Source organism: Myripristis murdjan, chromosome 21 (assembly GCF_902150065.1).
Source record: "Myripristis murdjan chromosome 21, fMyrMur1.1, whole genome shotgun sequence".
Taxonomy (NCBI): Eukaryota; Metazoa; Chordata; class Actinopteri; order Holocentriformes; family Holocentridae; genus Myripristis; species Myripristis murdjan.
Window position 1 is genome coordinate 13,912,913 of NC_044000.1, and position 21,534 is coordinate 13,934,446.

The 21,534-nt window shown below is 42.7% G+C and overlaps 1 protein-coding gene across 1 annotated transcript; it reads right to left on the minus strand.

Annotated features, from left to right (window-relative positions):
- Window positions 1-3,209: 3,209 nt before the first annotated feature.
- Window positions 3,210-21,239, minus strand: LOC115380209 (neuroligin-4, X-linked-like). Its single transcript, XM_030081300.1, has 8 exons — window positions 20,741-21,239; window positions 19,915-20,067; window positions 16,032-16,217; window positions 14,891-15,341; window positions 14,093-14,306; window positions 13,303-13,427; window positions 8,375-8,984; window positions 3,210-5,997 (listed from the first exon to the last, which is right to left on the minus strand). The coding sequence occupies exons 1-8, from the start codon at window positions 21,237-21,239 to the stop codon at window positions 5,590-5,592; spliced, it is 2,646 nt and encodes an 881-aa protein (XP_029937160.1). The 3' UTR covers window positions 3,210-5,589.
- Between the last annotated feature and the right edge of the window lie 295 nt (window positions 21,240-21,534).

Below are 21,534 nucleotides of genomic sequence, written 5' to 3' on the forward strand. Positions count from 1 at the left end.
AGAGAGAGATAGTGTAATAGAGAGAGGGAGAGAGAGAGGGAGAGAGCAGGATGAGTGATGAAGGCCGCAGAGAAAATGATTCAGTGACTCTAGTTGCTATGAGGCATGCAGCGTCGCGCGTGTGTGTGTGTGTGTGTGTGTGAGTGTGTGTGTGTGTGTTTGTGTGTGTGTGCCAGTTACGTGTATTGAGTGGCTATGAGGCAGGCATGCGGGAATGTGTGTGGTGTGTATGTCTGAGTATTGACTATGGGGCAGATGTGTGTATGTGTGCGCTTATGTCAGTGGAATGGCAGGACTGTGTGTGTTTCAGTTTACGTGTTGAGCGGTTGTGAGGCAAGCACATAAGTGAGTGTGTGTGTGTGTGTGTGTGTGTGTGTGTGTGTGTGTGTGTGTGTGTGTGTGTGTGTCAGTGGACTGGCAGGAGTGATTAAGTACAATGAGCCTGCCGACCAATAAACAACCAAGCAGGCTGTGTTCCATTCCTTAATGAGCAGCCCCTATCTGCCCTCCCCCTCTCCTTTCTTGTGTCCTTTACTCACTCTCCCCTTCACTCATTCACTTCCGCTCCCATGCTCCCTAATTTCCTTCTTTCATCTTCCCTCCACCATTTTCACTCCTCTTTTGATATTTCCTTGCTCAATTTTCTCGCGTTCTTTTATTCTCTTTCCTTTATCTTCCCTCCTCCATTCGTCCCTCCTCATTCCCTCGATTACTCCTCCTCTAGAGGGAAAAGTACCAGAGGATGACATTGTCACAGCCATTCAGTCTGAGGGATGCAACACAGGCAGCTATAATTTTCAAAGGGCCTGATTTATAAAAGGTTTTTACAGGGGAAATAATCTGACCAAAGCCTGCCAGTTTTTTTTACCATGTTCTTTGAAATGATCATACATATAAGACAGAGCCAAAGAACATTTTTATAAAGGATGTCTGTGGACACTGTTCCTCATACCAAGTGGGTTAAACATCCCACTCAGAATGTGTAGTAAGATGTCTTTTCATCGCACTACCATCTCCTCTTGTATTCTCTTTGTAGTTCATCCTCCAGTCTCAGACTAAAGTAGGTGCAGACTGGCAAGTAGCCACAATGATTACAGCCTCAGGACTATGAAGTGGAAGCGGACAGAGAGGTTGTCACAAGCTGTGTTTCTCATTTATGTATTTTTATTCACATTTTGAAGTGCCGCATTAGAAAATGTTAATGGAAACTGCAAAATTCAAGAACAACTTGCTCTGTTTTGCACAAAAAGGGTTTTTTTTTTTCACTTGCTTGAAGTGGGTTTTGCCTCTTTCGCAAAAGAGTTCATGTGCTAAATGGGAGACGGCAACACTTTATTCACATAACGATGAGGTAGCAGGGAGCCGGGGGGCGATTTCTGTCAGACAACAAACACACCAGCAGAGGAGACTGTGAGTTCGGGCTCTAAATGAACCTGAATTGAACTTTTCAGGATAATTTGCATAACATCATTTTCAAAATGTGTGTAAAAAATGTGAAAGATTTTGGATGGCAGCCGAACAATATAGGCTCTTCCCCACAGTGGGTGTTTGCTCATGGTGCAAAACTCTACCTTTTGGCATATATGTAAAAGTAGTTCTGCTTCAACACGTAAGGATTTCAGAAAGACCGAACGATTTAAATGTAGCTGGAAATTACGGGAACAGCAGTTATATCTGCATCAATTATAGCAAGATCTTAGCTAGTTTACTAGTAATTCAGCTGCTGGATACCCACCAGTGGCGGTTCTGACTATGTTGCTGCCCTAGGCAAAATTACTGGCTTGGCAAACAAGATTTTGTCCATATAAAAAGTATTTATCCAAAAATGGGTCTTGAAAAAGAGGGGTCAGGGTTGTCTTTTATGCAGGTCTATACGGTAGTGTAGAAAACTGGCGTTTGTTTTTTTTTTGTTTGTTTTTTGGAGGGCGCTCGTGCACGCCCAAGTAGATTGCGCCCTGGGCGGTTGCCCACATTGCCCATAGCAAAAACCGTCCCTGATACCCACTTAGGGCAGATTGTGGTAGCTACAGCAGGCGGGACATATCCATGTTCCCAGGGGCCTATATTCTCTCAATCGATTTTTTTTTTCATGCACCAATTTCAAACACCATTTGAAAGTATTAACCTTTATATATTTATGAATTTATTTTTATTCAGTATTTTTTTTTTTTTTTTCAAATTTGAAAAAGGTTGCAACACACACACATTGCAACATGAGTCCGACATTGCTCAAAACAGTCACTGTGAGAATCGAGTTAGTCGTTACATCCCACATACTGTTTATAATGTCTGTTTGTGTGTTTAAATATCTGCCATCCATTGAAATAGCCACTTAACAACCACTCAAAGAAAAGCCATCAAACAAAACCAAAATGGACCATGAGACGATGGGATGAAAATGTTTCAGTGACCAAAGTGACTCTTAACAAAGTAATGACCGGGCCATATGCAGCACTTTATGCAGGCTGAGGTCATCAAAATGGCCAATTTTAGATGGCAAAAGTGACATTTCCCAGACAAGTCCAGGCGATTTACTCTGGCCTCTCACTGCATGTTCCTATAGAAAAAAAAAAACCTCTGTTCATGACTTGAACTCATCCTCTCAGATATGTGTTGCCTTCCACAAATTAAATCAGCTGCAGTCATATCTAGTTAATAAGATTAGAGCAGGGACACAATGTAGGAGACATCAATCTGGTTTGGAGCTCAGCCATGAATTCGGACACTGGTCCACATCTCACAGGGTCTCCTTGGCCAGCTGGCAGGGGCTGCTGGTCCATGATTCAATGTCTCCCTACTTTTACCGCAGGAGTGATTTCAGTTGTTGGACAATGCAAGGTGTCACTTATTCGAAGCTAAAAGTAACTAATGTACAATTTTCTCTACGTGGGTTTTGTAGAATTTAAACATCATTATTCACTCTCAAGCATTTTTGAGATTTTTCAGCAAATAAAGCCCAACTGCTGCCAAACTGGGCCGAATAAAGGCACATAGTAAATTGCTGGTAGTACTGTTAGCACTATATAGTGCCATCACAACTAATTTCACACATCGACACAGATTCCTACACATTGTAAAACCTCTATTATGTTCTTTAGAGAGGAGGCAATCCGTTACTTCCCCTCCAATTTCTGAGCACAAGAGAACAGAGACAGCAATAATACCACAAACACTCGGGATTAAGAAATACAAGACAAGTAAAGCCTTCATAAATTGTAAAATACTGATATTTTTATTTTTCAAAAATGCAGCAGAAATGTTTTATGCTTGACACAATCCAGCCATCCGCTGAGTCAATAAACCCATATGAAAATAATAATCAATAATAATCAATCAAACATCCGCTAAAGTTTTTTTTTTTTTTTTTTTAACATCATTTTGTAAAAGTTCATTGCTTGCCATCCACAATTGTTTGGCTTTCTTAATCATGTATTCTGTTGACAAACAATCAACTGAAATATCTCATGAAGAAGTTACTTAGGATGAGAAGAGGTTAAATAGGCCTCGCTATGGCAAAACTGCATGTGTCTGCTAGAGAGCGGCACAGACGAGGCTAGAAGAAGGCCAAGTGGGGTAGGAAGGGGCTCGGGTTAGGGTGAAGAAACCAGAGGAAAAAGGTGTAAAACAAGATATAGGACAGGTACAACAGCAGGATTAGGATTTGGGGGGTTTTGGTTAAGATAGTGGTTAGGATCAAGGTACAAGAGTTAGTGACTGGTTGGCTGGTTGGCTGGCAGGTGGGTTAGCATCTGGGTTTTTGGCCTTATGGCGGTGACAATCAGGGTTAAGAGTTAAAAGCCAACACATAAACAGAATTTGACCGTTGTGCCTCTCAGGGGCAGCCATGTTAGCACCACAACCCCACCACATGGCTTTGGCCATGCCATTTCACTTTGAGAATGTTGGGCATTTCACGACGGCGATGTGGTAGAGGGCATTGCTATTTTTAAATTTCACAGAAGGGAGTGGCAACACAGCGCATCTATTAGAACAACTTGGCCAAAGTCTTTCTATTAATACTTCTGAACGGGACAAAGTCAAGATTAGGCAGTTCAGGCAGGGGCTAACCCTAACCCCTCTGCAGCTTGGGACCCCCTGAATCATTACCACCTTTAACCCTTCTTGCACAGACCAAAGATTAAGGTTGAAGTTTTCAGGGATTACAGGTAAGGCGTTTTTCGTTCAGGTAGGGAGAAATAAAAAGACTTGTAGGAACAGTGGGGAAAGGGCAAAGGGAAAGATTAGGTGTGATGGGTTAAGGGTCATGGTTTTTGGCTGGTGTTCAATCATCAAACCAATATTGCATTATCTACACAGTACTAGCTCTTCATCCAGTGGTCAAACAAACAGACAGGATGGTGTGAAAAAAATGTCCTATAGTTCAACTTCGAGATCTAAACAAGTACCTAGATGCTTACATACTTTAGAATTATAGAAATGACTGTGCATAGCGAATATAGCCTTTAAATAAAGGTACTGTGTACATACTACAGTGGGTGAGATAGAAAGACTACCAGCCTTGCTTCAGGACGTCTATACATTAATACAGTAATATCTGAAATGAAAGCAATAATGTGGTTAAATAAGTCATGTTTTAATGCAAGAGCAGTAAATGCTATAAATCATAATATATCATCTTTATCTTTCCATTCTATTTACAAGAGTTGAACACATAGCTGGTTAGAGTGATTCTTCAGTAAGTCTGGCAACTGCCTCTGAGGCCCTTTCTTCTTCCAAATCGAATTTCTCTCCCTTGGCTCCGTCTCTTTTCCTGTGTTTTCCATATCACTCTATCTCACTTTTTCTCCTCACTCTCACAGCTGTTAAATCCCTCTCAATAAAATCTTAATCTCTTTCCCACCGTCTGACTAAGTTTTCCTCTCACACATGCTGTTATTTTAATCCCCTCTTCCCCTCTCTCTGTTTTCACATCCATCTCTCTCTAAAATGTGTTACTTCCTCTTCAGCTTAGTTTGATCCTTGGCAGATAGGGCCTTTGATCTTTAAATGGAAAAATGCTACATTCACATTTCACAGGTTGTTCAAGTTGACATCAGCAGTCTGTGTGTGGTACTTCTCAGCTCAGTTCTGCATCTGCATCTGCTCGGTTCACTCCCAGCTCTGCTCGATTCTGCAGTCCAGGTAGGAGGTGTAAAGTGACCCAGAACTGACCCTTTTCCCATGCCAGTCCTCCTCTTCAGATGTAGAAAAAGCAGAAGATTGAAATTCCAAAGCAAGTTAGTTTTTAGACATTTGATGCCTGCCTTGGTCTCGCACCGACTGGTGAGCAAAACGATGCGCAGAACTGCAACTTCCGAGATCCGCTCCGTTTTCAGTTCCCCGACATGCAACACACAGCTGTCTGTCTTTCCATCCTGTTACTGATAATGTCTCTCTGTCACTCCGACTGTAACAATCCTGCAGGGTAATTAGTAGAGGTATTTAAGTCTTTTGTTGTGTATGTGTGTCTGCGTGTGTGTGTGTGTGTGTGTGTGTGTGTGTGTGTGTGTGTGTGTGTGTGCATGTGTGTGTGTTAGTATGAGTGTGTGTGGCTTCTGTGTCTCTGAATGTGTGAGTATTTTGCGGCGGTTATACACGCGTGGTGGAGTGTGTGTGCGCGGCGATGTGTGTGTGCGGCAGGTGTGTATTACTATATGGGCTATGGTGTGTGTATCCCTGGTGCGGGTGCCCCAGCCTCATCCCCACCACTGATCCGGGGGTCATGGGGGTCATAGGTGTTGCAGGGGTAACTGGGTGTGACCCAGGGGTCACCGGTAGTGATCCCGGGGTCAGGGAGGTCATGAGGGGGACGTCGTCGGGCGAGCGGCGCAGGGTGAGGGTGTAGTCAGGCGGGCAGGTGAGGCGCACGGTGTCCAGCGTGCTGTAGATGTCCTGGGTGTCCAAGCCGTCCAGGGCGTCCAGGGTGTCTAGAGTGTGATGGTGGTGAGTGTTGTTCCTCTCGTCTGCTGATGCCACATCGCACTCCAACTGCTTCACCTAAATGGTTGGATGGGTGGATGGGTGGAGTTAGCGGAGGTGGAGGAGGACAGAAGGAGAGGGCAAAACAGGTTGATAATTCAGTTCATCCCTATAAACCAACAGTACCTTGGGTCACAAAAATATCATTTGTGGGGATTGTCCAAAATTTGCTAAGGTTTTACTGGCTGCAATTTTTATTTAGACCTACTGGTGCAGAACTATTGAAGGAAACGTTGAAGGAATGAAGGAAAGGACAGTATGTCACTGCATAGAGACCACAGATTCACACAGAGCTGTGACATGGGCAGAGTTACAGCGAGTGGCCAGGGTTCCTGAAGTAGAAATCCCATTCCCTTTCCAAACTGCAATGATTGACTCATTAGTATAACCAAATAGCAAGTGTGTTCAAATAATTCAGGTTCGAGGTACAAGACTGTGTACATGTAAATGTTAGGAGATAAGTCAGCTAAAAGTCCCACAGAGCACAGCCTCAAGAAACAGATGACGGCCAAGCTTAAAATTCTGCTGCCCGTGCTGGTGAAGCTGAGTCAAAATTACACAGACAGACATTCATCAGCTTCAGGCCTTTCTCCATATTCAGACATTTCAACAACTATGGTGCAGCGTTTTCTTTTTTTTTTCTTTCTTCATTGTAACTACCAATCTGGAATACAATATAAAATAATACTGAATATATTTGAAGTCCACCCACTTCACAACTCTCTTGGTGACAAGTGTGGAAAATTGCAGTTCAGCTGACATTGTGGTTGGTGGGTTTGCCACTCTTGCTTTTATGCTCAGACGACCAGTAAAGCTGGTTGGTTTAACATGTTATTACCCCAGCCAGATGTCAGATTTGTGGTTGGTTTGTTATATTGTTAACTAGCTCACATTTCATATCTTGTCTTAAATTTCTTTTGATTTTGATTTCTTGGACCGAACAAGGCAAAGAGTTGGACTTTATGCAGCTGCTGGACAGACTCCCACTGTTCTGAAACCAATAACAAGGACAACTAATGTGCACTGGATGCAAAAAGCACCAGTCCGCATTATGTAAAGTGTGTTTTTTTAGCCTATGTAGTTGAATCTCTTTCCAAAGATCAAACAAGATAGGTGCAGTGATTTATAAAGGGGGTTTCTATGCCAGTCCATTGAGTACAATATTAGTGTTTGGAAGCAGTTCAAATTTGACATGCTGTCCCTATGACATAATGTTCTTTCCTTCTTTTGCACATTCCCTGCTATTTTCCTGAAATAAAACTGATACCCGGTGTGGAACAGTTTGTATTCAGCGTGTGTGTGTTTACTAGTGAGCATGAGCACAGCAGGACCACACATTACACCGAAGTCTGAGAGAGAATAAGAAAGGCTCAAATTTCGCTTGTCAGAACAGAGCGAAGTCTTAAGAGTTCCAGGACACAGGAGTGGATACTGAGTCCAAGCCATGATACACACACACACACACACACACACACATCAAAACACACTTACACACATACACACAAGATAAAGAGTGCTTTGCAGGAGCTCAACCTCCCCACTTCAGCCGCTAGACTGGTAGGAAAGGAGGTCACGCAGATACTTAAACACACGCACACACACACACACACACACACACACACACACACACACAATATCAGACGGCTTGGCATCTTTTGAACCAAAGAGCCTGTTAATCCGCACTTCTTAATTGACTAAACAGGATGAAGTCCTTCTAAGCAAAAATTATTATTAATTTTTCCCATTACCTGAAATTCAGTAGACACAGTGCCAAAAGTTAATTTATTTGAATGCCCTTACACATATTGCACATACACACACACACACGCACACACACACTCCATGTAATTCAACTAAGATGAAAAGTTCCCTGTAAATTTATATGTGAAAATCTCAGCAGCAAGTGCTCTCTCCAAGAACACTGACACAGACACCTAGCATAATCCACAATCTTCGGGGGTGAGAAGTTTTACTAAGAGCTATTTCCTGCCAAACAAGACTGGCAAACTGTATCTATCCGCCCCCAGCAAGCTTGAATCAGAGACAGATAGATGCAGTTTGTCGATGTTCTTTAGGAGGGAATAGTTCCCACTCTTTGGTCCCGAGGGCTGTGGATTATGTCAAGTATTCGAGCCACTGTTTTTAGAGAAAGCTGTCACTGCTCAGTTTTTCCACATGTACATTTTGATGGTTTGAGCCCCACAAAAAATCAAATCCAGCCCCATTGTATTGCCGGGAGACAGGGAAGACAGTGTGGCACAGAAACTATGGAGAAATTTTATTCGGCATATGAACCAAAATACCTTTTTTTGTATTTTCTCAGTGCACATACACACACAGTGCACACATACTAAAACAAATAATTACATATTGACTTGCTCATGTTCACACTCACCTGTAGCGACATCAGTCCTTCTCCTTGCAGGTGAGCAGCAACGTCTGCAGGTGTGATGTCACGTCTCGGGGGAGGAAGTGGACGTGGCCTGCGATGCTCCAGACGCCTCTTGTCTTTCTTGTACAGCAGAGCCGCAAATGCCAGGATGTTAAGAAACAAGAGTGACGCTCCCACCGCGATGGTCACCGACAGTTCAGTTGAATAGTCCTCATTCGGGACGCGAACTCCATTTTCCTCTCCGTCTTGGCCCAACGCCGGCTCAGGGGGCTGCGGCGTGCCTCCTTGTGACCCTGGGTGGCGCGTACTACTGGGAGGCCAGCCTTTGGACAGACGCTTGGTGTAAGAAAAAGGGGTGTCGTCCTGCGGAGAGGGACTGTGTGTGAAGGAGGACACCGACTGGAGGAGCTCGTTGACGTGATGCAAGTGAGGAACCAGCTGCAGCCAGAAAGAGATCTTGGTGGCGCGGTAGTGGTCTCTGACCCGGGGCTTGAGGCCAATGTGCAGGTACAGCTGCTCTTTCGGGGTGTACTTGGACCAGGCCACTTCCTCGAAGCGATTGGGCTTTGTGTGGATGAACTTGGTATCTTGAGGTACCGGCTGGTTTGGGTCACTGGAAAGACAGAGGCCTACGGTGAGCGATTCATTCAGTAGTGAACATTGTTGTTTTTGATTCACATTTTTTTTTCCCAAAATTAAGTTAAATCTTAATGTAATTTGTTTTAAATAAAAAGGGATGGCATTCTTTTCATCCCCACTCACAGCACTCCCGGGGAGAAGAACCAAGAGATATACAAACACGCACAAAATAGATCTGAAAAAACAAAATAAGATACAAAATACATAGCAAATTAAGGTCACTGAGGAGAAAAACACACAAATGAAAGATATGATCAGGCAAAACAAACAAGCTTAAATTTTCAAAGCGTACCGACAAATGGAAAATATCAAATTGAATCACCAATAACAGCTCAGCAGTACCCCTTAACATCAAGACACTCCTCACATAGGCTTAGCACGGCATAATACACCAATGTTACATCCTCAACAAGGGGATAGATTTGCTCAAAACACTGAAATCCAACACAATATGTAGCGTCATTCATTTCATTCAATTTTTCTACCATGTAAAGTTCAAATGCTAAACTCTAGCATATTCTGCCAAATTAAGGAATTAAATCCATTGCTTCCTGTAAACAAAAAGCTTCATGGTACAATGGAAGACTATCTTGGATACATGTCAGCATAACATGCTTTTCAGCTTGTCATCTTATTTCAGTAACGCACCAGGAAACAAATCTTCCCTCTCAAAATGAATGAATAAATATGAAAAGTAAAGTGACACATCAGAGCTGATACGTAAAAATGGATTACTCGGGAGAGCATGCCCCTGTTTAAGTAAACACAAGACAAATGTCCTATAGCTGACAAATTACTTAGTCTACAATTAGGTTTGGCACTAAAAAAATTGATTAGATCACATCATTGACAGTGACTTGCCCGCAGTTAAATCTCCTCCACTACAGAGCCGGTGATGAATTCGGTCTGACAGACAGAAAACACACTCCAGATAGATTACTACTCAGCAGTGGCAACTTTGAAAGGGAAACATCCTCACTACATTTTGGCCAGTTCAAACGTTATGATTGAGCTTAGATCAGATCGGCTGCCAAGGACTTCTAACAGGGCCGCTAAAGACTCACTCTCTCTTAGCTGGCCACCATCCTGTGAACGGACACAGCCATTCTCATCCTGTCCAATATTTTCACCAGCGATGCAGAATAATATCTCTTTTTCAGCTGATGTCCACGAGCACAAGACAAACCAGAGGCTCAGTAGATTCACTTGCTGTTAGATTTTCTTGTGAAACATAAACGTTCTTCAACCTGGCTAATCCCGTCATTACAAATGCATGCTGCTCGGCCAAGTTTTGCCCAAACCCACAGAACTTGATTTTAAATTCTAGCGGAGATCCCAGAGTCTCCCAAATTGCTAAATATGTCCCGTTGAATTACATGGAAATGTGTATAAAATGATGCACAAGACATCTTGACATTTTCTGTTTGATGTAATGCCAGAAAACAATGTTGTCCTGGGTTTGATCAGTTTAAATGCGATATCGCTTCACTGAAGCGTGCCAACTGGCAGATATAGAATATGTATGTGACAATCTCATACAAAATGGAAGAAAAAAAAATTCCAACTTTGAAGCTACTTAAGATCCATTGTTCGCTTTATAAATTGTTCAGCATGACACAATACATTTCAGACAGCCGTGGTTCAACAAAGACTTTCCATTAGAGATGAGTGTGTGTTCAGAGACGAGATATCCTGAAAATATCACATCCCTGGCACAGACAGGCAGCCAAGTATTTGCAACCATATTTACAGATTTATTTCTGTCCACCGTGGAGAGGACATGAGTGAAATGGAGGCAGATCTTCACAGACTTTCCTGTTACATCCATGTTTTTACTTGTCGATCAATGCTATACCAACAGGACAAAAAACTTGGTAGAGAAACCCACAGGCACATAAACACACCCGAATTGAAGTTTTGTGCACCCGCACCCACGCACAAGTACAAACACCCACATCAGGGAGCATCATACGCTCTGTTTTTTGTATAATGGGCTGCCGCAGACTTTCATCTCCATCTGATGCACTCTCATTTGAGGGAAATTTCTCCTCACAGAAAGTTCCCCATTGATAATTAAAACGCACACTGAAATTTTCACATGCCCCCTCGGTGATTTCCGTCTGCAGCCAGCTCCAGTGGTAATGATAACGACGACTGTGGGCTTGAAACTTAATTTACTTGCCGGAGATTGTCTTGATGCACTTGCATTCAAAAGACTTTTTAGATGCCCACTGTCAAAACTATGCAGAGAGAGCACTGTCCTAATTCTGTATTTTGTAAGACAGCAGGGTTCTTTGGTGATTTAGATCAAGGTCTAGACTGCAGATGTCTCTGTAAATCTAAAGAGGTCTCAGTGGAGTGAGCCTCTATTGGAGTAATTACTTGTAATTACTCACTTGGAGCACTGCAGGAAAAAAGGACTATCCTGAACGATTACTTTTATCTGGTATATCATGTCAGCATACAGAGAGGTAAGTATTACGGTGAACGTTGTCAGTTTGTTGACTCTTTGTGTGGATTCAATCCATAACAATTTTATTTTCTTAGCCATTATTGCACTGCACTGGCAGATAATTTCACTTTTAATTTAATATCTTGTCTCTCTGGAAGCTCCGTTCCTGTTGCACAGGTTTTGTGAACATGAACAGTAGGCGTTCAAAAAGAAAGTTAAAAAAAGAATGTAGACGCACGGTGTGAAAAGAAGAGAAGAGGAGAGAAGAGAAGAGAAGAGAAGAGAAGAGAAGAGAAGAAGAGAAGAGAAGAGAAGAGAAGAGAAGAGAAGAGAAGAGAAGAGAAGAGAAGAGAAGAGAACACAGATGAATTGAACAGTGACTGCTCACTGCAGAAGTTAACCTTAAATGAGCTCCAGATGTCAAAAACACATTCCTTCATACTTCTTTTAGACCATTACCTTGACTTTCCTCAAGGACTTTTTGAATTGAGGCTCTTAAATTTTTTTCAGCTGCGGCCCAAAGAAGAAAAGCCTTGTCAGATTTCATAATTGACACTGAACCTGTGTGCACCCACTGCCATGCATCTGAGGCGCTGTTTTCTGGTCAGAGATTCAAGACCTTATGAAAAAAAACAATAATAATTTATCCACCACCTATACAAGCTCATTATTTTTTGGTGTCTTAAAACTTTTGTGACCTTTCTCCTGTAACACTGCGTTAAATCTCTCAGTTTTATCTCCCATCCCAAATGCAAGATAGTCTTTCTTAAAAAACATTTTTTTCTATGCTATTAAAAAGCCACTTATCCTGATTAAGACTTTTGATAGCGCGATTGCTCAAGGCTAATCTCTAACGCAACACAAATTAAAACTTGTCTTTGTTCTGTCTTTTAAATTTAATTGTGTCTTCTGACTGGCTTTGCTTCTCTTCACCCCTGGCAGACTGATATGCAGTACATCCATATTTTTGTAAACACTCTTGTTTTTACTCTTTATTAGCCGAGCAAATTAAAAATAGATGAAACGTTATAGATGCAGAGGAAAGAGAGAAAAGCATTGTTCCTTCACAAGCTGGAAATCACAGCCCAAAAAATGTAATCTGTTGTTCAAACGGCAATGCAAAGCAAAAAAGCGGGTCATTCAATGTGTCATGGTTAGAGTGTTTTGTGTTTTGAGAAAGAATTTACAGCTACTCGATCGATTATGGATGGGAGGCTGGCCGCTGTCACAGTGTCCACAAAGTCAGACTCCTTTTCCACTGGCCATGGAGAAGCTCTACTGTAAACTATTTCTGTTGATAACACTGTCGATTTGAATCTTGGCTGGCTTATTTCTATCTTTGGAGAAGATTTGTTCCTGTAAAATCAAGACTGAGCTTTCCAAGATTACAGCAACAACATACTGTGTTGCCAAAGCCTTGTCACTCCATAAAGTCAACAAAATAAAGGGATGAAGAAAGACTGACTGATTTTCCCATTGACAGCCGTGCATTTTCTTTTACGTTTGAAAATGTGATTTAATGGCCAGCCTTCCGCACATTGTCATAAGATGTTTTCTCTGTGTGGGAGGGGATTAGAAATTAATAGCTGAAATTCAAATAGTATTTATGCGTTCACCAAGCCAGAAATAAAGATTAAAATGAATCGCATCACAGCAGCTCTTGTTTTCTTCCCTTTGCTGTGTGCATTTTCTTTTCTCTTCATGTGTTCTCATATTGAGTATAATCTAGTTTTTCAATATTCTGTACAACAGGCGCCCTTGTAAAAGAAAACACTGTTTTTAAGGGGATTTTCCTGTCGAAATAAATGTCTCACACCACTTTAAAAGTTTAACAGCTCACCCAGTCTTGGCAAAGTTGGTCCAGTAAGTCATGACGACGGCGCTCAGCATCACGTCGTTCTTTGAAAAGTTACAGTTGAACAGATCAGTGGGTCCCACCATGGGCACACCAAACACATAGGGCACCTACACACACAAATAACGCACCCACACACACACCAAAGCACATGAAGGCAAGCACAGTGCACGCAAGCACACACACAGAAAATAAAAGCAAAGCAGGTCAACACAGTGTTTACTTTCTTATTAAATGCTGAATAAAATGTAAACTATAATCCTCACAGCAGTAAATATACTAATATGTACAACAGCTTCATAATCAGACCTGCAGAGAAATAAATTGCATAAGCCTTTCAAATATTTCATCCACTTCTGGATTGCTTGATTTGACTTAGTAAGCACTTGGAAGAGATTAAATTGAAGCAGCACTTGCAAGGTAAACTAAACAAAGTGCTCCTGATTAATAGTAGGAACATTTTCAAAATTTCTAAGACATTACTCTTTCTACTTTTTTGGCCAGATATGACACACTGTTGCACCTTATCACCCTGGGCAGAGTTAATAACCCCGACCAATTATTCTATCTGTCCATGGCAACGTTTCATCCGCTCACTCTTCTCCATCACCAGTGTGACAGGAGCAACACAAGTCTGCTTGGCTGGTATCGGCTGGTATCACTTCATTCTGTCCTTACAGCTGGCCCAACATGCACATCAACAAAGACCGCCTCTTCCAGCGCCATCTGTCTGTCCATGTACGCGTTGCAACACAACAGTGTGACACCAACTCACCTCGTCGCCATGGGCGGAGTCGGCCCAGGGAGGCGTGGCGTCACTCTGGCAGTGGTGGTAGAAGGAGTAGAAGTAGGTGGGTGATCCGTACTGAGCGTGGAGGTCAGCGGTGGCAACTGCCGGCGCCACCCATTGGTGGTCTGTGAACAGTGCTACGAGAGTCTTCCGCCGCGTTTCTGCGTTGTCACGATCGGCCCAGTCCGTGTACATGAACCTTGATCAATTAAAAAAATTAGCCAATTAGTCAACCATCATCGAATCCATCTGTCTTATCAGCCAGTCTGCCTTCAAATCTATTTAGCAATCTGCTAATACAACAACACAGAAATTCATATTGTATGCATGCATGTGAAACCCTTATGGTCATATAAGGCTGAATACACACCTCATTCACAACAGGCTTAAAGCTGAAATCATTAATTGCAAGAATGTTTAGACTCAACTGACAAAACACATAATAAGCACATAATCTATCAGAGAGTCACGCTAAGGATGACAATCATGTAGACTCAACCATCCATCCAACGAACTAATAAATCTCATGTGACTTCCACACTTTTTATTAGTTGAGTCTAAACGGTCCTGGCCTTCAACAAAGGTGCAAAGTGCACCTGTAAAGCTGCAATACTTGAAAAAAAAAAAAAACATGCAACAAGCTCATCATTTATTGGTGAGCTGGACAGATGAAACCATGTAGATTTAACTATCAAATCTCATGCTTGCTCCATGTTTCTTGTCAGTTGAGTCTAAAGGGTCTCACATACACATACACATACACACATTTAGGCATTTACTCACCTTATACTTTCTCTCAGTGTGTCTCGGCCTTCTGGGTATCCATACAAACTATCCACAAAGTCTGAAACGGCAAAGTCAAAGTCCTCGGCGGTGACCCCGTCCTCTGAGTCCACAATGCCTTCAACAAACTTCACCCCCTCACCCTGGTTGACCCCCAGCATTACGTCATAGTTCAGAAACTCTCCCTGCTCCATCAGGATCTGCGGGTCGTCCGGTATAACATCGCCGTCGATCACTGGGGCAAAAGCCGTGTGGTATTTGGCCGGCGTTATGGTCTGTTCCACAAGTTCGCGGTAACTCCGGCCCTGGAGGCAGGCGACCAATTGGGTGCTGTCGTCAATGCCACATCCCACCCTCTCGCCCAGCTGCCGGGCGTACTTGCTGGGCTGGTAGTTGACAGCCCAGCTGGCTAAAGCGCTGCCACTCTGGATGATGGCCCTATGGAACAGGTCTGGGGAACACGCAAACGCACATGAGTACAGATATGCATGGATTTATAATGGATGTACACACACACACTCAAACATTTATGGATGCATATGCACACATACATATACATGGATATGCAAACACATGCACACAGGCATACATGGATGCTCATGTGAATGCACACACAAACAAGCACACATAAACAGACGATGTACAATAATACACCCAAGGAAAAAAAAAAAATTCTAAACACAAAATATTCATTCATTCATCTTCTAAACCGCTTATCCTCACAAGGGTCACGGGACACAAAATATTCATTATTCAAAACAATACAGTCAGGATAATGGGACACTGTTACTCAAAGTTAGGAGGTCATGGCTAAAATTTCAAAGGTATGCTAGTGAGGGAGAGAAAAAAGCTTTTTGATATAACATATTAACTAAATTACGGCCAGGAAACATTTATTCCTAGAGTTCAATTAACGTAAATCTCTTGGCTTTTTTTGTTTTTTACCACTGATCTATTTACTTGTTGTTACGTACTTATTCATCTCCTTGTGTAGCTATCCTACCTATGTCCAGCAATAAAACAAGCTATGTTTTGATTAGTTCCCAGGATGGCATAGTGCAGAACCCTTTCCACACCCTTGCAACAGGCTGAAAAAGCACTGTGAGCTGGACGGGTTTTGAGTCCATGGTCATCCCCTTACCTTCAGAGTAGTGAGACAAGGTGAGCAGGCTGACACAGGAGGCCCCGGCCCCGGAGCCGAACACAGTGACCCTGTCTGGGTCTCCACCGAAGGCCGCGATGTTCTCCTTGACCCAGCGCAGAGCCTGGATCTGGTCCAGCAGCCCATAGTTCCCTTTCGCCGCCTGGTCTCCAGTACTCAGAAACCCTGTAGAGGGACAGAGGCAATTATTTTTTTATTGCATATTATTGCTTGTGCATGTTAAAAAATGTATGTGGGCTCTCAATAAAAAATGAAAACATGATCATTTTAATGTGGGTTTATGTGAAATCAAAGTTTAATTGCTCCGTGATGGGCTGAACAAGCAACAGAGTCTAATGAAGCCAATTTAAACACGTTTTTAGATCTTCCTGTGAACTGACTTTATGAAATTATGGGTTGCACTACACACATCTGTACAGGCACAAGAGGGGGTGATTTGCTAGGAGACAAGACGGCATTAACTCTGTTAATGTTAAATATGCACACCTCTTGTTTACTATAGATTTCAGGAGAAAATGAATGGATAAACTGTTCACCTCCCCTACGATCCTTCTTGTTAAATTGGATCACATTAGCCACTGTGCATGCATACATTCATGTGAGTGAGCATGAGTCTACACACACACACACACACTCTCAAGCATGGACACAGTCACAAATAAACAAACGCGCGCGCACACACAGGCACACACACACACACACACACACACACACACACACACACGTGCAGTTACAACAGCAGCCATCCCTTGGTCCCTTTACTGCTCAGGTTGTTAAGAAAACACAAAGGATCAGAATAATGGCTCACTCGCCTATATCTCGTTATTGCAGAAGCTCATTTCACTGAACCTCAAACTGCTACTGAACACATATAATGAGCAAGAAATGCAACATTGTTAAAATAATGCATTCTATCAATTGTGTGCGTTTGCTGGAATATTCTCTCATGCAAAAATAGCATATCATTGGTAAATTAGACTGTAATGAGAGATTCGGGATGCCTTTGTGTGTACGTTTAGTTTCAGAGTAAGCTTTGGGCCAGTGTCTCAATTTATTTCTTTTTATTCAAACGACTCACTAGAAACGTGCTCCATTCCCAAATGGTTAGGATGACCAAGGTTGTATAGTCTTGCACTGTTTTCTGCACATTTGGGCTCACCTTGCGCATCTACCTCATTTTTGAGGAGGATAATAATGATGAGGAGGAGGAGGAGAAGAACGATGAAGATGCTGCCACTCTTGATGAGGGATGATGATGAGGAGAATGATGATGGCGGTGATCATGGTGGAGGTGTGAACAGAGAGGATGGAGATGTAAATTCAGTACATGACTACAAGTCTACAAATAGGCTTCATGCACAGTGCCAGAATTAAATGGATTTTTGTTTCACTCATGGGACACATACAGTAATAATGCAATATTTTTTTAAAAAATCTATATGTAAGTAAAATCTTTCGGCCAGAAGAGAGCTAGGATCATATAAAGTCAGAATCAATATATTTTCTGAGTAGACCATTTTAGCTTTTTAACATTAATTGTGCTTACACTAATTGCCTCATAAGCAGTAAGTCATCATTACTGGCCTCTGTACTGTAGTGATGTCACTCCCTGCAACTATGAAATCGTGCTATATGTAATTAACTCTTAAAGGAGCACCACAGGTAACATGCATTGTATGCACATGATACAACATATAACATGCTTGAGCATAAAAAGCATGCAAGAGAAACAAACTATGCATGTAAAAAGTGGGTAATAACTTAATTCACATAATGAGTGCAGCATCATGAGCCCATCTACTGAGCCAAGGTGTTGGACAGCTGTAAGTGTTGACTGACACAAGTCCTAGCAATGGGCTGACTATTAAGTTGATGACACTGCTCAGCTCTGCATATTGACGATGGCATAGACAATTAACCCTCAATATCTTTGTCAATTTTTTCTCACTATATATATCTTGCATTGCAAGAGCTGTCAGCAGGAAACGCCTGGAGAACTCATGCTATGTTTTGTACTTGTAAAAATTGATTGATTAATCTATATCCATGATACGGTTAAAAACACTCAAATACATGTATCCTCATTCCACAACATAATTAGGCTATTTATACAAATGAATTTGTGCAATTAATCATATTCAACTTATTATGTCATGTGGGTAAAATCAGCTTGAAACTTGCTGAATAAGCTAAACCATGCACACGCTTAACAAAAATATAGGCGTATTTTATTAAACCGCTGGCATATGTTAATTAATTTTTTTTCACATAAATTATTAAATTGCAGGCACAGAATAATGAAAGTGAACGCATGAATTGAGCAAACCAAAGGGACAATATGCATCTTGTGCACACGGCCTAGTCAATACAAATGCACAAGTTCAATTCTGTGCACACAAAATATCACCATGTAGCCTCGATGTAGTAAACTGTGGCCTGGACATATGATATTAATTCTCCCAGAGCCACTCCGGACCTCGACAATCCCCATAATCTAACAGCCAGACAAACAGCCTGAATGCCAGTGGTCCAAGACACTCCCATTCATTCAGGCCTTGAGCTTTTCATAACCGTCTAAATTTGGAAAAACCACAGGGAATCAGATTTTTCCCTGTTCACAGAGCAATGAAAAAGATTTGAGTCACAGAGGTGAAGAGAATCAGATTTGAGCTGATGCTGGCAGTGGGAAAAAATAGCTTTAAGGGGTTTATTCCCAATAGGGACACCCATACTGAACATTTTTTTATACTCAAATTACAAAAAGTTGCTGTGGGTGAATACATCTCACTTATAGTTTTCACAAGGTATAGCATGCTGAAGGATCAATTTGGTCATGAAGATGAAATGCTGATGAATACAAAAACAAAATTTAACAAATGCGATGCTGTCATGTGTGCAGCTCAGAGAGAAAATAAAGCCAACACTTAATGTTATTTTCTGGTATTCCAGTACATTAGTGATTGATGGTGAAGATGCAATGTTACCTTTGCAGGTCAAATATGCTCAAGTAGACTGAAAAAGTAATCAATATCAAACTACAGATGGAGTGTGTGGGCTCTCTTTATTTAGTGCTGATTTTTTGCCCAGCACTTATTGACCTAATGATTGACTACTGTCATAGACTGCAAATACATCTCTTCAAGCTAAACCTCACCTTGACTCTTGACTATCCTCTTAGACTCCCCAGCCTCCAGCAGGGGATCCATCTATTCTTTTGCAGTTTTGTTTTGTTTTTAGATTTTTTGTCTGTTTGATTTTTTTTTTTTTTTATTGTGACCTTGCCATTTTTCACTACTATTTTCGTTATTATAAGTCATCTTTGAAAATAAAAATACAATTTATTTATTGTCCTTTAGCCATCAAGTAAATTTTAGGGTGATGATAATGTCACTACCCAATCTTCCTTGGTAGTAATTACATTAAAGGGTGAAGCATCATCTTTTTCAACCTAGACCCCATTTCCCATTTTTTTTTCCATCATATCCATCAATTCTGACCAAAATCATGTCATTTGCTTCAATAAAAAGCTGTCTATGCCTGGCTGCAAGGCTCTCCAATACAGTTCTATATATACAGGTCAAAATCTATTGGCAGAATCAGGATTGAAAATGAACAAGTTATATTTCAGCACAGTCAGGTGAGGTTAGTTAGGTGTTCCATCCCCTGTGTAGCTCAGTCATTAGAGCGCAGCGCTGCACTGATATGCCTGGCACAGAAAACTGGGGAGAATATGGCACCAACACTGCAAAGATTAGAGGTTTGCATTCAGCTGGAGCCACCCACACATTTAAAGAATACGTATTCATGGTATCATAAAATGCTTAAGTGTCCCCCCAAATTCATAATATGTATTTTATTTTACCCAGTACTCCGAGGCGGTAGTTGAGGGTTATGACAATGACGTTTCCATAGCTTGCCAGCACGCTGCCATCCATCATGTTTCCGGTGCCTTCTGTGTACGAGCCACCGTGGACATAGACCATCACCGGCCGCTGACCCCCCTCCTCATGGATGTCTGGGAGAGGGGAGCATGGGGGCAAGGAGGAGGGGAGAGGGAAAAAATGGAGATTAGACAAATAGATAGATAGATAGATAGATAGATAGATAGATAGATAGATAGATAGTGTGTGTGTGTGTGTGTGTGTGTGTGTGTGTGTGTGTGTGTGTGTGTGTGTTTAGGCCTGTGTGGACATATCTACCCACCTGCCTCCTTTTTCTATTCTCAGTCTGTTGACTATATGCATTTATATATGAATGTGTCATATGAGTTTGCGTGTGTGACTGACTGACTGTCTCTTTGTATGAATGTCAGTCTCTCCTCTCTCCCATCACCTTTGGGCTTAAGCATATTGCAGCCTGTGCCTGCACACGTGTCTGCACACATTCGCCTGAATGCCCGTGTTTTGTTTCCCCTCACCTTCATTCCTCAGTGGACACATATAAATCGAGAGTGTGGGAGTGTTTATGCTTGCAATTGTGTGTGTGTGTGTGTGTGTGTGTGTGTGTGTGTGCGTGTGTGCGTGTGTGTGCGTGTGTGAGTGTAGGGCCACATGCATGTGTGCAAGCCAATATATATGCATGAGTGAGCCTGCATGCCTCCCACTTCCCCTCACAAGTCAAGGCAGAAAGCCCTTGGCGACTGAGCCAGGTGGCTGCATGTCAGTGTTGGTGTGACACACACAGCTCACCTTCCTCAGTGGGCACGTAGATGTTGAGGTAGAGACAATCCTCGCTCTGGTGAGTGAGGTACGTCGCCGCTATATCCAGGTTAGCCGTGAGCCAGGATGGCATCATGTCTCCCAGCATGCTCCTCTCGTCCAGCGACTGCGGGCACACGGGGGCAAACTGCGTCACGTTACGTATTCCTGGCCACGGTAGCGGAGGCTCGGGGGCCTGGAAGCGCCGGTCCCCAGTAGGTGGCCTGGCGTAAGGCACTCCCAAGTACTGGATGACGGGCCCCAGGAGGTCAGAGGGCAGCGGGGTCAGGACGCCACGGATGCGGCCCTGCGCCGTGGAGATGACAGGCACGGTCTGCTGTGCCGACGAAGAGGACAGAAAGAGAGAGAGGGAGAGAGAGAGGGAGAGAAGGAGGGAGAAAAAACTGCAGGAGGACGATGAGGATGGGAGGAAAGACGGGGGAGGCGAGGCAGGGAGAGGGGGAATTCCTCTGGTCCTCGGCACAGACATGACGGTCTGTTTGGGGGGGGAGAGCGGTTGGGGGGTAAAAGGGATGGGGGAGGGGGACCGGGGAAAGGTGGGGTGAGGGTTATGGATGTGTTGACCCTTCAGAGGTATCCAACACTCGCGCACAGCTGCTGCTCAGCTTGGCCCATAGCACACACACACAACACACAGCCCTGGCCCTTGTAAACAACCTTGCCCCCTTGTGTGTAGCTTGGTGTGTGTGTATGTGAGTCAGTGATTTTGTGCCTCTGAGTGTGTGGTGACTCAGTCAGTAAGTCCCTTGAGTCTGTGTATGTGT

Bases quoted from the DNA above. Each gene is read 5' to 3' on its own strand.
- LOC115380209 (XM_030081300.1), bottom strand. From the start codon at position 21,239: ATGTCTGTGCCGAGGACCAGAGGAATTCCCCCTCTCCCTGCCTCGCCT. The intron at 8,985-13,302 runs GTGAGCTGTTAA...CTGTCTTTCCAG, and splicing joins ACCAACTTTGCCAAGACTGG to TGACCCAAACCAGCCGGTAC. The intron at 5,998-8,374 runs GTGAGTGTGAAC...CCAACCATTTAG, and splicing joins AAGGACTGATGTCGCTACAG to GTGAAGCAGTTGGAGTGCGA.